General features: G+C 29.9%; 2 protein-coding genes across 5 annotated transcripts; one reads left to right on the top strand and one right to left on the bottom strand.

The window, feature by feature from the left end:
• The first annotated feature begins 1,695 nt into the window (after nucleotides 1-1,695).
• On the top strand, nucleotides 1,696-9,210 carry LOC105252941 (probable cytochrome P450 4aa1). Of its 4 annotated transcripts, none has more exons than XM_011260628.3 (7): nucleotides 1,696-1,715; nucleotides 4,261-4,429; nucleotides 5,812-6,189; nucleotides 7,002-7,068; nucleotides 7,374-7,918; nucleotides 8,376-8,555; nucleotides 8,810-9,210. In XM_011260628.3, the coding sequence occupies exons 2-7, from the start codon at nucleotides 4,282-4,284 to the stop codon at nucleotides 8,971-8,973; spliced, it is 1,482 nt and encodes a 493-aa protein (XP_011258930.1). In that variant the 5' UTR covers nucleotides 1,696-1,715; nucleotides 4,261-4,281; the 3' UTR covers nucleotides 8,974-9,210. The 4 variants fall into 4 exon arrangements, with proteins under 4 accessions (XP_011258930.1, XP_011258928.1, XP_011258929.1 ...); XM_011260626.3 differs by lacking the exon at nucleotides 1,696-1,715 and adding an exon at nucleotides 1,766-1,886; XM_011260627.3 differs by lacking the exon at nucleotides 1,696-1,715 and adding an exon at nucleotides 1,767-1,911.
• A 615-nt stretch (nucleotides 9,211-9,825) lies between these two features.
• LOC105252942 (methylcrotonoyl-CoA carboxylase subunit alpha, mitochondrial) lies at nucleotides 9,826-13,213 on the bottom strand. Its single transcript, XM_011260629.3, has 9 exons — nucleotides 12,993-13,213; nucleotides 12,842-12,914; nucleotides 12,384-12,768; nucleotides 11,968-12,302; nucleotides 11,596-11,892; nucleotides 11,278-11,487; nucleotides 10,634-11,128; nucleotides 10,362-10,547; nucleotides 9,826-10,276 (listed from the first exon to the last, which is right to left on the bottom strand). Exons 1-9 carry the CDS (start codon nucleotides 13,028-13,030, stop codon nucleotides 10,166-10,168), a joined length of 2,130 nt encoding a protein of 709 aa, XP_011258931.1. The 5' UTR covers nucleotides 13,031-13,213; the 3' UTR covers nucleotides 9,826-10,165.
• Between the last annotated feature and the right edge of the window lie 294 nt (nucleotides 13,214-13,507).

The following is a 13,507-nucleotide window of genomic DNA, read 5'->3' as shown; positions in this document are numbered from 1 at the left end:
TTATGGATATAGTTTAGCATAAATGAATAATATATCGGAAAATTGCAGGTTAGAACCTCATATTTTATTATAAATTTGAAATATTAATCAATCTCTCTATGTATTTATGTTTATTTAAAATGTTTCAATCTACTTTTCTTTTGATCTTTGAAGAAAAAATCGTTTAATAAATATAACGAATTTTATTCATATTATATTATAATTAAGAATTACCTGTGCAACTTGAATCCACCACTGATTTTGCGAAAAATCTCCACAAGTTTCGTTGCTTTAACAATAGAGGACGTCGTAAATTTATTTCCTCTTTGAATATATCGACAACAGCACGTATCATCTCCTTAATTATCGACGCTTAATAAGTGCAGTATAAAAAAAAATTGCGTGCTTTTAAATATCTAAATAATTCGAGTCACGGGTGCGTGAGATCCTTTTCTATAAATAAACTATAAAACATTAATTAGGATTGCACCCTTGAAAAGAATCTCAATCTCGATATTTATTTTAATATTGTCAGAGAATTTACTTTTATTACAGAGCATTAATCTTTATTAGACTCCAGTTTTTTATGATGTAGTTAAACATATATAATGTTAGATTGAATCTTAATCGTCTATTATGTTTACTATTTAAATTATAATTGCTATTCCCATAAATACTGTTTGTTGCAGTAATTTGACGTGAAAGTAACAAATAATATAAAGCAAATCACCTCTATACAATATTATAAAATTGTGTATTATATGTATTATTTCATAACGTTACAATAATATAATGTAAGAGCATATTATTATACAGGGTGTTTCAGATCACCCGTACCACTCATTTAAAAACTAGAAAAGTGGTTATTTCAAGAAAATAAAAAAACATTTTCTTTTATAAATCGAGTGCGCTCTATCGAATGCTGATATTTTCAACTTCTGGTTTCGGCCGGAAATAGGCGATTCAGACCGGAAGTGCATTTTTTTAAATGGAACCCCCTATTTCTCATTGCATGTTCTTGTAGCTTACTTCGAGAACTTTCCAAAACACTATAATAAATTATTTTTCCATGAAATACTTTTCGAGTTATGAGGCTTGAAATCATTTCTTAATTTTACATAAACCATAAAATATCTTGTAAAATATTCATTTTTCGATTACCTTGATACTTTTATGTACAAAATAATGAGAGGAATTAATTGGTGTAAAGAAAACACATAGTTGTTTCTAAGAAACAATATGGAATTGTTAATTCCAAATTATATATTTATTTAAAATTTTTTTATTATTAAAATATTAAGAAAACCTGTTACTAAAATATTCAACAATTTTCAATATTTATGATATATGATAATATATTTATAATTCATTATATAATATATGCTGAATGATTAAATATTATTCGATAAAATTAGCCGAATTCTCGTATATATTTACATATATATGCGTAGCAAAATTCGAAATTAAAATCAAACTTAAACTTGAAAAGCAACATATTAAATTTAGTCTACTGAATCAGATGAGATTGATCTGTACGATTATTAAAATAATCGGCGATTGTTTATCCTTGAAACGAGATTCCTTGAGATTTCTGTGTTGCCCTATAATGACCGTGAGCAGAAGGATGCATCATCCTCTTTGGTGATCGCCTCCCAGAAGCTGTCCCGGACGTTTGAGAAGCACGCCTGCACACGCATCAGCGAAACGTGATTTGAGTGTGAAGTGTTATTTAGCAGGTGCTATAAGACATCCTAACACATCTCTCATATATAAACTACTAGCGAGCAGGCGGCAAGGTTTAGTCGGTCGATTGTTTCAATCGTGAATCTAATAATATTATCGTTGAGCTTTCGAAAATTAACGATCGCGAGGGATTAATGACATCTTCATGGCGTTATTTGCTTGAGGTAAAATGCATCGTCCACTATCAGGGTTCGTGCTATTTTTATCTTTTTTTATCGCTTTTTGTATCGTTTTTTTGTCGTTAATAATTGTATTAAATTTATCGTATGAACGGCACGTGAAGTTCGAATTGAAGTCGATTCCACGCACGCTTTGTTTTGCATATACTGCGTAGAATCTTATTTCTTTCCAGAATTAAGCAAGGACTACTGTGTAATATTTGTCACATACGAGATATAATCGCAGAAAATACACATGCTGATATATTACATCTCGAATAAGAAAAAAAATGTAAATTAGTCGGCGAGAGAGTATGAGAGCGCGCGTATTTTAATGTTGTTTATCTAAAAAAAGTCAATACTTCATAAGAATTATGAGAAAGAGTGAACCCATTGGAAAGAAATTTAAATATTAAATTATGAAGAATGTACGCGACACATGACACTTCACGCATTTTTCGATGGGGGAGGGAAGTTGCATTTTCTCTCAGTCATATAAATACGCAGGCATCACAAAGATACGCGAGTTGGTTAACTGATGTTGTCAAGAACCTTTGGATATTATATAATATTTGTTTCCGGAATATATTACACTTTCTTCAATTTGTAAGTAATTGTTTCTTTTTCGTGTCTACAGCAAACTTGTTGTTTTCACAAATTTCAATGTTTTTTAATTTCGTTTCTGACTATCGTAAATCATCTTAAATATATTTATTGCGATATTACATAAGCTCAAACAATACTGTTGATGCTATTTATTTTTATAAATGATATATTATCTACAATATTAATTTTTTTCGTTGTTTTATATCATAAGAGAAAATATTATAATAATCAAGTTAAAATATAGTATTAAAATGTTTTACAATATAACTTCTATTGTGGAACACATATAAGAAATTACAATATTTATTGAATAATATTATATTTTTTATTATATTTTATATATTATATTATATTATATTATATCATATTTTTTATTATATTTTTTTAAAGGAATATTATATAATTACTCAAATATTTTGATGCAAAGGTGTCAAATCGGAAAAGAATTCTCTCAAAAAAATCTTATTTCTCTCATATCTCATGTCGGCTAAAAATAATTGTAATGAGTATTTCAAGGGTTTGACAAATACATATTGGATAAACCTCTCGATTAATATTTTCAGTTGTACTCTTGTTATGAAACTTATTGTCATGCGATCGGTATACGCGATTGCTCGCGACACACTCTACTTCGCATGCTTCGATACGTCAATTAACAGATGTTCTATTCTGAATCACTAATGCCATGAAGTAAATGTCCCTCGTAAAATTTGGATGAATCAATGCTATTCAATGATCGGATGCATATTATTTGCATGTACGATTATAAGTATGTGTTTATTTCAGGCAACAAACATGTCTTACGATTAAGTGCAAGTTTCATGACCCAGATCGTTGGAGAAATGATATCCAAATAAATCTCTAAAAAAATCTATCTAAACAAACTAAAAACTATCTAAATAAATAATAAATATTTTTCTAATGATTTTATACTCATAGAGAGTGTATTGTGTGTATCTTAAATATTATTAACTGTATATTTTACAAAATGATCAACTAATATTTAATGTTGCAAAATACATGTAATTTGTAAAATTTCTGTGCAAATATTTTCCATGCCATTAACGCGAATTAATGCGCAAGCATAATGCAAATTTATATCTATATTAATATCTTTTTATATAAGACTTATCATGCTACAGTCATTAAGTTTATTTATAGACTCGCAGAATTTAGACGCCAAAATTTTATTGAATTAATATTGATGTTGATCTCAGGCTTCCTGTTGCAAATATCAAATTGATGAAACTAAACATTTTTAACTTATTTCACACACACACACACACACACACACATGCATGCATATATACACACACACACGCATGTGGATATACATATATAATGTGTGTGTGTGTGTGTGAGAGAGAGATAAGTTAAAAATTCTTAGTTTCATCAATTTGATCTTTGTAATAGGAAGCATGAAATTAACATCAATATCAATTCAATAAAAATCTGGCGTTGCGCATAATGCAAATGATAAATTAAAACAGTGTTGTAAAGATCATAAGCCGCAAAGTTAAATCAAACACACTTACGAAATAATCGGTTTCCTTTTCATTTGCACTTCCTCTTAGCACATTCGATTTAAGTGACAAACAACAAAATTTTATTACAATGTTTTTGTGTCGTTTCTAAAGATACAAAGATTATACGAAGGAATAAATTGAATAATGAATAGCATTTAGTGTTAAGTAAAGAAAACATTTTTGTTTCTCTCTTATGCTTTTATCGTATAATTCGTTGTTTGACATTACGTCTTTCTGTTATATACCAGTTGAATCGTTTACCGGGCGAGATGTGGACCTATCTTGCTTTTCTAGTTATCGTCTACGTTATATACACATTGAGGAATTACATCAGGATCCTCAAATTTATTTTCACCCTTGATGGACCAAAGACGGTGCCCATTCTTGGCAATGCGAATGCCGTTCTCGAAGGAAACCGTGAGTGATTGAATTCATTATATTGATTGAAATCGTTATAGAGCAACACAGAAATCTCAAGGAAATCTCGTCTCAAGGATAAACGATCGCCGATTATTATAATAATATATATCGATCTAATGATCCAATGGACTAAATTTAACTGTGTTGCTTTTCATTAAGTTTGATTGACAATTTCGAATTTTGATGCGCGTACATATGTAAACACATACGAGAATCCGGCTAATTTTATCGAATAATATCTAATCATTCAGGGTATATTATATAATAAATTATAAATATATTATCATATATCATAAATATTGAAAATTGTTGAATATTTTAAAAACAGGTTTTCTTAATATTTTAATGCAAAAGTCCGATTTAATAGAAACTTAATAAATAAAAACTAAGTAATAAAATATATTAATATTATAAAAGCAATAAAATAGAATGTTATACAAATATTACCGATGAATGAACTAGTTAAATGTAATTTTCCATTCATAAATATAACATGTAATAATACATATTAAATCGAGGTCGGCACATACACAGTAAAAAATTGTGCGTCCATATGTTAAAATTTCCTTGTGTTACCACGTTTTAATTAGTACTTCGATGTAAAATTAACATACAATCTATATGTTATTATTTTTATAACGTTTTCATGTGTTATGTCAACTCCATAATTTAACACTTTGTATATGTCTCTTAGAAATGGAATATTATTAATATAATCATTCTAAACAATCAACATGTCTCAAAATCAGTTTAACATTCTAAAAAAAAGTTAAAGTGAATCTTCAAATAATCTTGAACTTTGACATACAAAAGTAATCAAATTTACTAAAATCAAATGTTTCTACAAATAATTTAAGTTAAAATAATTATTATTATATAATTAAAATAATTATTATTATTAACGTCCTCAACATTTCTTACGAGTTTTTTGTAACTATTTTTTCATGTAATTTTTAATTAATTTGTATGTTATTTTTACATTACACTTAAAGTCACGATAATAAAAATAAATGTAAAGTATTGTGTCAATTATTTAACATTTTTAATTTGTCAATAAATAATATACGACGAATGAGTTATTTTAACTTAAAATTTAGAATGGACTTTCTTGGACATGTGAAAAATGTTATAATTAACATTTTATTTTTTACTGTGTATTGATTAATTAGTTAAAGAGATTCAATGCTATTTTATCGAGCTATTCGAAGAGCTTTTCACGTTGATTACACTTGAGTAAAGATCGCAATGGCTCATAACTAAAGAAACTTTTACTTTAGTTTGTCAAATATTTCATGATGAAAAGATAAATTTATAACAATTTTATAGCAACGAGATATAATCGATCGAGAACTCTATCTCGGATAAAAAATTTTTTTTAGTGATTCAAAGAATGACAAACGAGGTGCAGAATTACGGCCGCATTTTTCGGATATGGATAACGCTTCTGCCGTACGTCGTGCTCGTTGAGCCGGATGACATTCAAGTGGTGCTGAGCAGCATGAAGCATACGCGGAAGATATTCTTTTATAAGCTACTCGATAATTTTCTGGGTAAGGGTTTGATCACGCGGGACGTCGACAAGTGGAAGATACATCGAAAAATCCTGCAGCCGGCCTTTCATCTTCACATTCTCGAGGAATTCGCCGGAACATTCGCCAAATGCGCCGATCATTTAATCGAAAAGTTACTAGAGAAAGACGGAAAGGACGTGAATGTCACCGTGTTCATTAATAATTCAGTTTACGACATATTGACCGGTATGTATATTTCTAAAAAATTAAAGATTATAAGGATCGATAAAGTTCTATTTTTATGACAAATCTTTATTCATGATGCTTAAAAAAATCTAAATTTTTGTAATATTATGAAATATCTTGCGTAAGATATTAGAGAGAGGATTACTCGTTCCTTAAAATCGCAGTTTCCATTTCGATTCATTTGCAAAATGACAGAATGATATATGACACACAGAAATGCTAATTGACCTACTTAAGACGTGAAAACATTAGGTTTTTTTCTTCTTTCGAAGATTTCGAAAGAAGGAGATATATTTGACTTGCAAAACTGAGTTAGAAGAAAACTTTGCCGATTCACGAATACATTTTCTACTTTGTGAAATGCGAGTGTAAAGTAAATAATAAAAAGGTTAATAGCATCTACACTTATATTAAATTGCCACGCGACAAATGCATTAACGTAAACGAGCGCATAAGACGTGCGATAAAGACATAGGACGCACGATGATGATTCACCACGGTGATTTTGTTTGGTCGTAGAAATCGATACGGATTGTGAATGGCCGGTAATTGCTAAAAGCGTCTCACTTCTTTACAAACCATGGAATAGCGAGGGCACGCTAATTAACATAAGAATGAGACAAAGCTGAGAAATATTTAAACAGCGCATAACCGCGTACGGCTTTGTTGACTCTCAATATTCGCGTATCGCTAAAATAAATGTCTTTAAAGTGATACTGCGTGTACACTTGAAATTTCCATTATCATGCGTTTCCATAGCTGGTGATGTTCCGATGATAAATATTCTCTGAATAACAATTATTTTCCTACAGAGACGATTTTGGGTATGAAGGTCGATCGGAGAAATAGCAACGCCGAGGATGACACGCCATTTAGGAAGTAAAGTATAGGAATTTATTTGACTATTAATTTCATAATAAAGTATTGAATTATTCAACTGAAAAAATATTTGATTTTCAATCTTTAAAAAAGTTTAGACATTTCTAAAAGACATTTATCTTAATCTAAATGTATAAAAACCCACTCAGGTATCAATAGCTTCATGAATTTTCATGTATATTCGCTCTTTATGTTAAATTATTGCCAAGGCCTTCGCTTTTTGTCGATTCGTTGAATACATTCTATATATTGCGATGAATAAACGATGATAAAAATCACAATATCGATATATTTTTGTAAAACAGGGGTCAAGTTATGATACCGTACAGATTCGCACGACCGTGGTTACTAATTGATTGGATCTATCGATTGACGGCAGCTGGAAAATCGGAGGAACAGCAGCAGAAAGATCTACTTGACTTTTGCTTCAGAAAAATGAAAGAGAAACGCGAGCTCTTGCGGCAGAACAATTCGTTCGTCATCGATGATGAAACGATGAGCGCGGAAGGCAGGAAGATATCCCTACTCGAGTTCATGGTCGAAATCAGCGAGAGGAATTCTTGTTTCACCGATCGGGATATCATCGAGGAATGTTGTACCTTTATGCTAGCCGGCCAAGACTCGGTCGGCACCGCTGCCGCGATGACGCTTTTCCTGCTGGCGAATAATCCCATATGGCAGGAAAAATGTATCGCGGAATTGGACGAGATTTTTGGCAGTGATGAGAGATCGCCTACTATACAAGATCTTAAAAATATGAAGTGCTTGGACATGTGTATCAAGGAATCCTTGAGATTGTATCCTAGCGTGCCGATTTTCGCCAGGACACTTGGAGAAGATGTGAGAATAGGTGAGATTTTTTGAATAGGATTTCGATTTTTTATGATCGACTTTTATCGATTTCAGTTATTATTTCAATCAATATATTATTTTATATATTTATACATGACATACATTACATTATGATAAATATAATGAAAATTTTCCAAATTTAATCACATAACTTTATATCATATACGATATAATTATTTATCTTTTTTATTCAAAATATATAAAATAAATTTTAAGATACAATATTTATATAAAAATTTCAAAATATTTTTTATTTCAATTTAAAAATTTATAGATATTCAGTAATTTATAAAAAAAATTGATAAAAATAATAAAAATTATTATAATCGTACGTAATACAATTTTGTATCATATATAAAGTAAAAATAAGTTATCTCGAAATAAATGACGACTCAATTATCGCTTTTGAAATAATAATTATAAATCAAAAAAATATTTATTTTATTGGTATCTAGGAAAACATGTGATACCAGCCGGTTGCGGCGTATTTATAGCACCATATTGCACACAACGTTTGGCTCATCATTTTCCGAATCCTCACGATTTTAAACCGGAACGTTTTAGTCTCGAAAACTCTGAAACAAGACATCCCTACGCCTATATACCCTTCAGTGCCGGTCCTCGTAATTGCATTGGTAAGAACAAATCTAAATATATACTACAGACTAATGAAAAAAATATAATTCGTAAAATAAAAATACTATATATTTACTTTTGCTATATCAATAAATTTATCAATTTTTTTGACAAAAAAGAAAAATACTATATATAATTCGTAAAATAAAAATACTATATATTTGCTATACTTTTGCTATATCAATAAATTTATCAATTTTTTTGACAAAAAAGAAAAATACTATATGTTCTATATCTCTTCTTAATTTATTAGGATATAAATTTGCCACACTCGAGATGAAATCGATAATCAGTGCGGTTCTAAGGAAATGTCGATTAGAATCGATACTTGGCAAGGAAAAAGTGATAGCAAAGTTTCGGATGACAATCAGAGCGCACGGTGGACTTTGGGTCAAAGTGAGATCGAGGAAATCGTAGCGACTGACAAGATTAACAGGCTATCGATTTTGAAACTAGAAATGACGATTGTAATATTTTGAAAATTTATAACAATTGAAAAAAAAAACAGAAAGATGCAGTTCGATTTTATGTTTAAGAAATCGTGATTTTTTTGTTTATTATTTGTGTGAATAAAATATGACAAATGTAAACAAATGAACTGCTTATGCATAACAAAATTTTAAATTTAAAAAACTACATACAAGATCTTTTGGCAAATTATAAAACTATATGTGCCATTATTATTACCTTTAAACATAAAAATATGTAGTAGGTTTATAAATTCTATTAATAACCAAGGCTCAAGAAAAAACAAACACTACAAGTATACCATAAACGCGTTGTATCATAAATTAGCAAAATCATCGATTTTTAAATTTAGACATTCTTCTCACAAATATATCATTAAAATAGTTAAGTATATAGACAATTGAAACCATGCATTAGTATGAATGCAGTAAACAATAAAATAAAGTAATTTTTAAATTAATTTTTCCCTTCAAAAACAATTGTTAATTTTTTAAATAGATATAGAGAAGTGAACCATGTAAAAGTGCGAATGCGTAAAATGCGTGAATATAACAAATATAGTGTTATATATGGAATTGTAGTTTTTTTTAATAAATACGGAACTGTAGTTTTTTTAAATAAACCGGACATTTTTGTCTTTCCTTATATTTTTTACGTATGTGATAGATCGAATATAAAGTCCTAACTCTTAAGCAAGGAAATCTTAAGCCTTGTATTAAACTTGATAAGGTTGAGATTACATGTTAAAGATTGAAATTTGATTAATTCCTTCAAACATTACAATTATAAAAACTGCAATTTTATTTATTTTTTCTTCTTTCACCTGTATTAAAAATATTCAATCTTTGAGATTATGTAGCATACATTTTTTCCCGTGTAAAAAAATTTCCCATACATCTATATGCGCGCGCGCACACAACACATGCACACATATTGTGTGTATGTATAAAAATTTATTTAAAAATTTATTTACAAGAATATAAACAAATATGATAATTATTTTTGTGCTAATTTTTGTTCTTCTTTTCCCTCATAAGTCATTATAAAAATACAAATAATAATATATCATACATAATAATGTGTATAATAATATATGTATCAATTATTAGACTAACGATTATTGTACATCACGTTGTATATATTATACTTTAGCTTCTGTCAATTTGATAAGAAGTTTATCTTTGGCAACATTATCACCTATAGAGCACAGTACATCTTCAACAACTCCATTTGTACATGCTTTAATAATATACTATAATGAAAAAATATTAGATATACATATGTATATTATGTGTATGTATTATTATTATATTAATAAGACAATTTAATTAATTTACCTCCATTTTCATGGCAACAATAACAAGTAATGAATCGCCCTTCTTTATTACATCTCCTTTATTAACAAAGATTTTTTCAACTAATCCAGGCATTGGACTTAGTGCTGTATACGGATTTTGCTCTGTTCGGCCCATAAGTGTATTCACGAATTTAGGAGTAGGAATAATCAATTGCCATTCATGATCCTACAAATAAATTTTATAAAATTATGTATATAATATAATATCTAGAGTTTCTAATTTCATTAAAAATTCTATATTATAATAATTACTTTAGTAAATATGTGTAATTTATTATTGAGTTTCACTGTCCGTGCTTTAGTGATTATTCCATCAATTTCCGTAAATAGCTCTAAAACATCATCTATTTTTTTCAAAGTTCCAATCACTTTTCTCCATGGTCCTAATCTATTAACTCTCATTAGATACAAATCTGGTTCCGGATATTTCACTTCCACTATATGATTTTCATTTCCGACATTAAAATGAAATGTATGATTTAACGTGTGATTTAATCTGAGTCCAGTTTCCATGGCAAATGGACTGAAGGGATCTTTTGTTTCTAATGATGCACTCAATGAATCTACATCTTCATGTAATATCCAAGCAAGAGCAGCTTGAATCAGTATTGAATTAGGTACGTGTAATTTAGGAAATAGTTGTTCAAAGTTTTCCTCGATAAATCCCGTGTGTACTTCGCCATTTTGAAATTTAGGGTGAACACAAAGATCTTTGATAAATTCTATATTTGTATCCAGGCCAGCAATCTATAAAAATAGAATTATTTTATCTGATTTAATTTTATATATATATATATATATATATATAATTTTTTAAATATATATATATATAATTTTTTTTTTTTTTATAATTTATATACTTTTATGAATTTACAATTTATGAAATTGTTACTTACATTATATTCATTGAGCTTTGATCTAAGTACATTGAGAGCTTCGTTTCTACCTTTTCCCCAAACCACTAATTTCGCTATCATCGGATCATAATGCACAGACACTTCATCATTTTGTCGAACTCCAGTTTCAACTCTAACATTATCTGTTATTTGAGGGGTTTTTAAATATAAAAGTTGACCAGCTCCTGGTAAGAAACCATTTCTTGGATTCTGTAATATTATAGCAATAATGTCTATTCAATCATAAATAAAATTGTATATTTGTTATATTTTATATTTATTTTAATATAAAACGGATAGACAGATATAAATCGTTACCTCGGCATAAATTCTGGCTTCAAATGCATGGCCATTAAGAGTGATTTGCTCTTGCTTAAGCGGAAGTTCTTCGCCACTGGCTATTTTCATTTGCCATTCAACCAGATCCAAACCAGTAATTGCCTCGGTGACAGGATGCTCTACTTGAAGACGCGTATTCATCTCCATAAAGTGAAAACTATGACTATTTTGATCCATTATAAATTCCACTGTACCAGCACCCACATATCCCACAGCTTTAGCAGCACGCACAGCTGCTTCTCCCAATTCTTGCCTGAGCTTCTGGGAAATATTAGGCTGTAAAATAAATCAACAATAATTCCAATTCTCTATCTTTCTATATATCTCTACAATGATAATTAATAAACGTACAGCAGGCGCCTCCTCAATTACTTTCTGATGCCTCCTTTGAACAGAACAATCTCTTTCAAACAGATAAACAGCATTTTCATATTTATCAGCAAAAATCTGTACTTCCACATGCCTAGGTTTAGCAACATATTTTTCTAAGAGCACTGCCGAATCCCCGAATGCTTTTTCAGACTCAGTTCTTGCAGATTCCAGTGCTTCAATAAAGTCAGATTCCTTCAGAGCAATTCTCATACCTTTCCCACCACCACCGCGTACAGCTTTGATCATTAATGGAAATCCAATCTTTCTGGCTTCTATCAATAATGTTTCACTTGTCTGATCTTTTTCATGGTAGCCTGCAAACAAATCATGGATGTTGAAATTGAATTTTTTTAAAAATATTTTCTGTATACTTAAAATAAAAAAGAATATCCTACCTTCTATGATAGGAACTCCAGCTTTCATCATAATAGCTTTTGAAGTATTTTTTATACCCATATCTCTAATAGCACTGGCTGGTGGACCGATAAATATGATGTTCTCCCGTTGACATAACTCTGCAAATTCTGTATTTTCTGAAAGAAATCCATATCCTGGATGGACAGCTTGGCATTTGGCTTGTTTAACAACTGATATAATCTTATCTTGCCGTAAATAACTCTGATTAGATTGAGCAGGTCCAATGCAATAAGCTTCATCAGCTTGTTCCACATGCATAGAATTCCTGTCCGCTTCGCTATATACAGCCACAGTCTTTACACCAAGTTTTTTAGCAGTTTTTATTATGCGACATGCTATTTCTCCTCTGTTTGCTATCAGAATCTGCAAAATAAATTTGTTTTCAAAATGGCTATACATATTTTGAGCAACAATTATAAGAGTTTTGGGAACTGACTTTGTTGATCCTGACTTTCTCGAGCTGCGAAGCTGATTGATGAGACTTTCGGGCATACGAGGATAATTGATGCCTATAACATGTAAAAATTAATTAATATACACATAACAAATTATTGATTGAGAATATATCTCACATATAATTTACTTGCCTGTAAAATATCGAGTTAAATTTTCCAAAATGATACATGACGAGTGTATTTGTATCATTCGTATGTCGTAATTTAAGTAAATATGTTCCACATTGACTTGTACTTTTTCTTCTTCATATCAAGTCACGCATTTACCCGATTATGTACATAGCCATTATCATTTTCTAACCTTTGGTAGGGATCAAGGAAAGGCTATCGCACGCAACTAACAGCTGACAGTTGTATATATGAAACAAGGGATCTGTTCTTTTCAGCTGCACTGCTGCACTAGTGCAATAAGTTAGAAAGAGACAAACATACTTTCTTTCACTCTAACTAATTGCACTAGTGCAGCAGTGCAGCTGAAAAGAACAGACCCATTCTTATCACACACATTATATATATATATACAGGGTGTCCCAATACTCATAATCAATCTTTTAAAGACAGATTCCTGGGATCATTTGGAGACGATTTTTCCTCAGCGAAAATGTCGATAAAGGCCATCATTTTTTGCATGTTCCCAATTTTTGTCA

The sequence above is a fragment of the Camponotus floridanus genome, unplaced genomic scaffold, assembly GCF_003227725.1.
Source record: "Camponotus floridanus strain SB8 unplaced genomic scaffold, Cflo_v7.5 scaffold14, whole genome shotgun sequence".
Taxonomy (NCBI): domain Eukaryota; kingdom Metazoa; phylum Arthropoda; class Insecta; order Hymenoptera; family Formicidae; genus Camponotus; species Camponotus floridanus.
This window is presented reverse-complemented; position numbering and strand designations above follow the sequence as displayed.

Coding starts and splice junctions, on each gene's coding strand:
- LOC105252941 (XM_011260625.3), top strand. CDS start 2,307: ATGTACGCGACACATGACACTTCACGCATTTTTCGATGGGGGAGGGAA. Junction 2,487..4,260: donor TATTACACTTTCTTCAATTT/GTAAGTAATTGT, acceptor GTTATATACCAG/TTGAATCGTTTACCGGGCGA. Junction 8,556..8,809: donor CGGTCCTCGTAATTGCATTG/GTAAGAACAAAT, acceptor TTAATTTATTAG/GATATAAATTTGCCACACTC.
- LOC105252942 (XM_011260629.3), bottom strand. CDS start 13,030: ATGTATCATTTTGGAAAATTTAACTCGATATTTTACAG. Junction 11,893..11,967: donor TAATTGAGGAGGCGCCTGCT/GTACGTTTATTA, acceptor TTTATTTTACAG/CCTAATATTTCCCAGAAGCT. Junction 11,488..11,595: donor AAGCCAGAATTTATGCCGAG/GTAACGATTTAT, acceptor ATAATATTACAG/AATCCAAGAAATGGTTTCTT.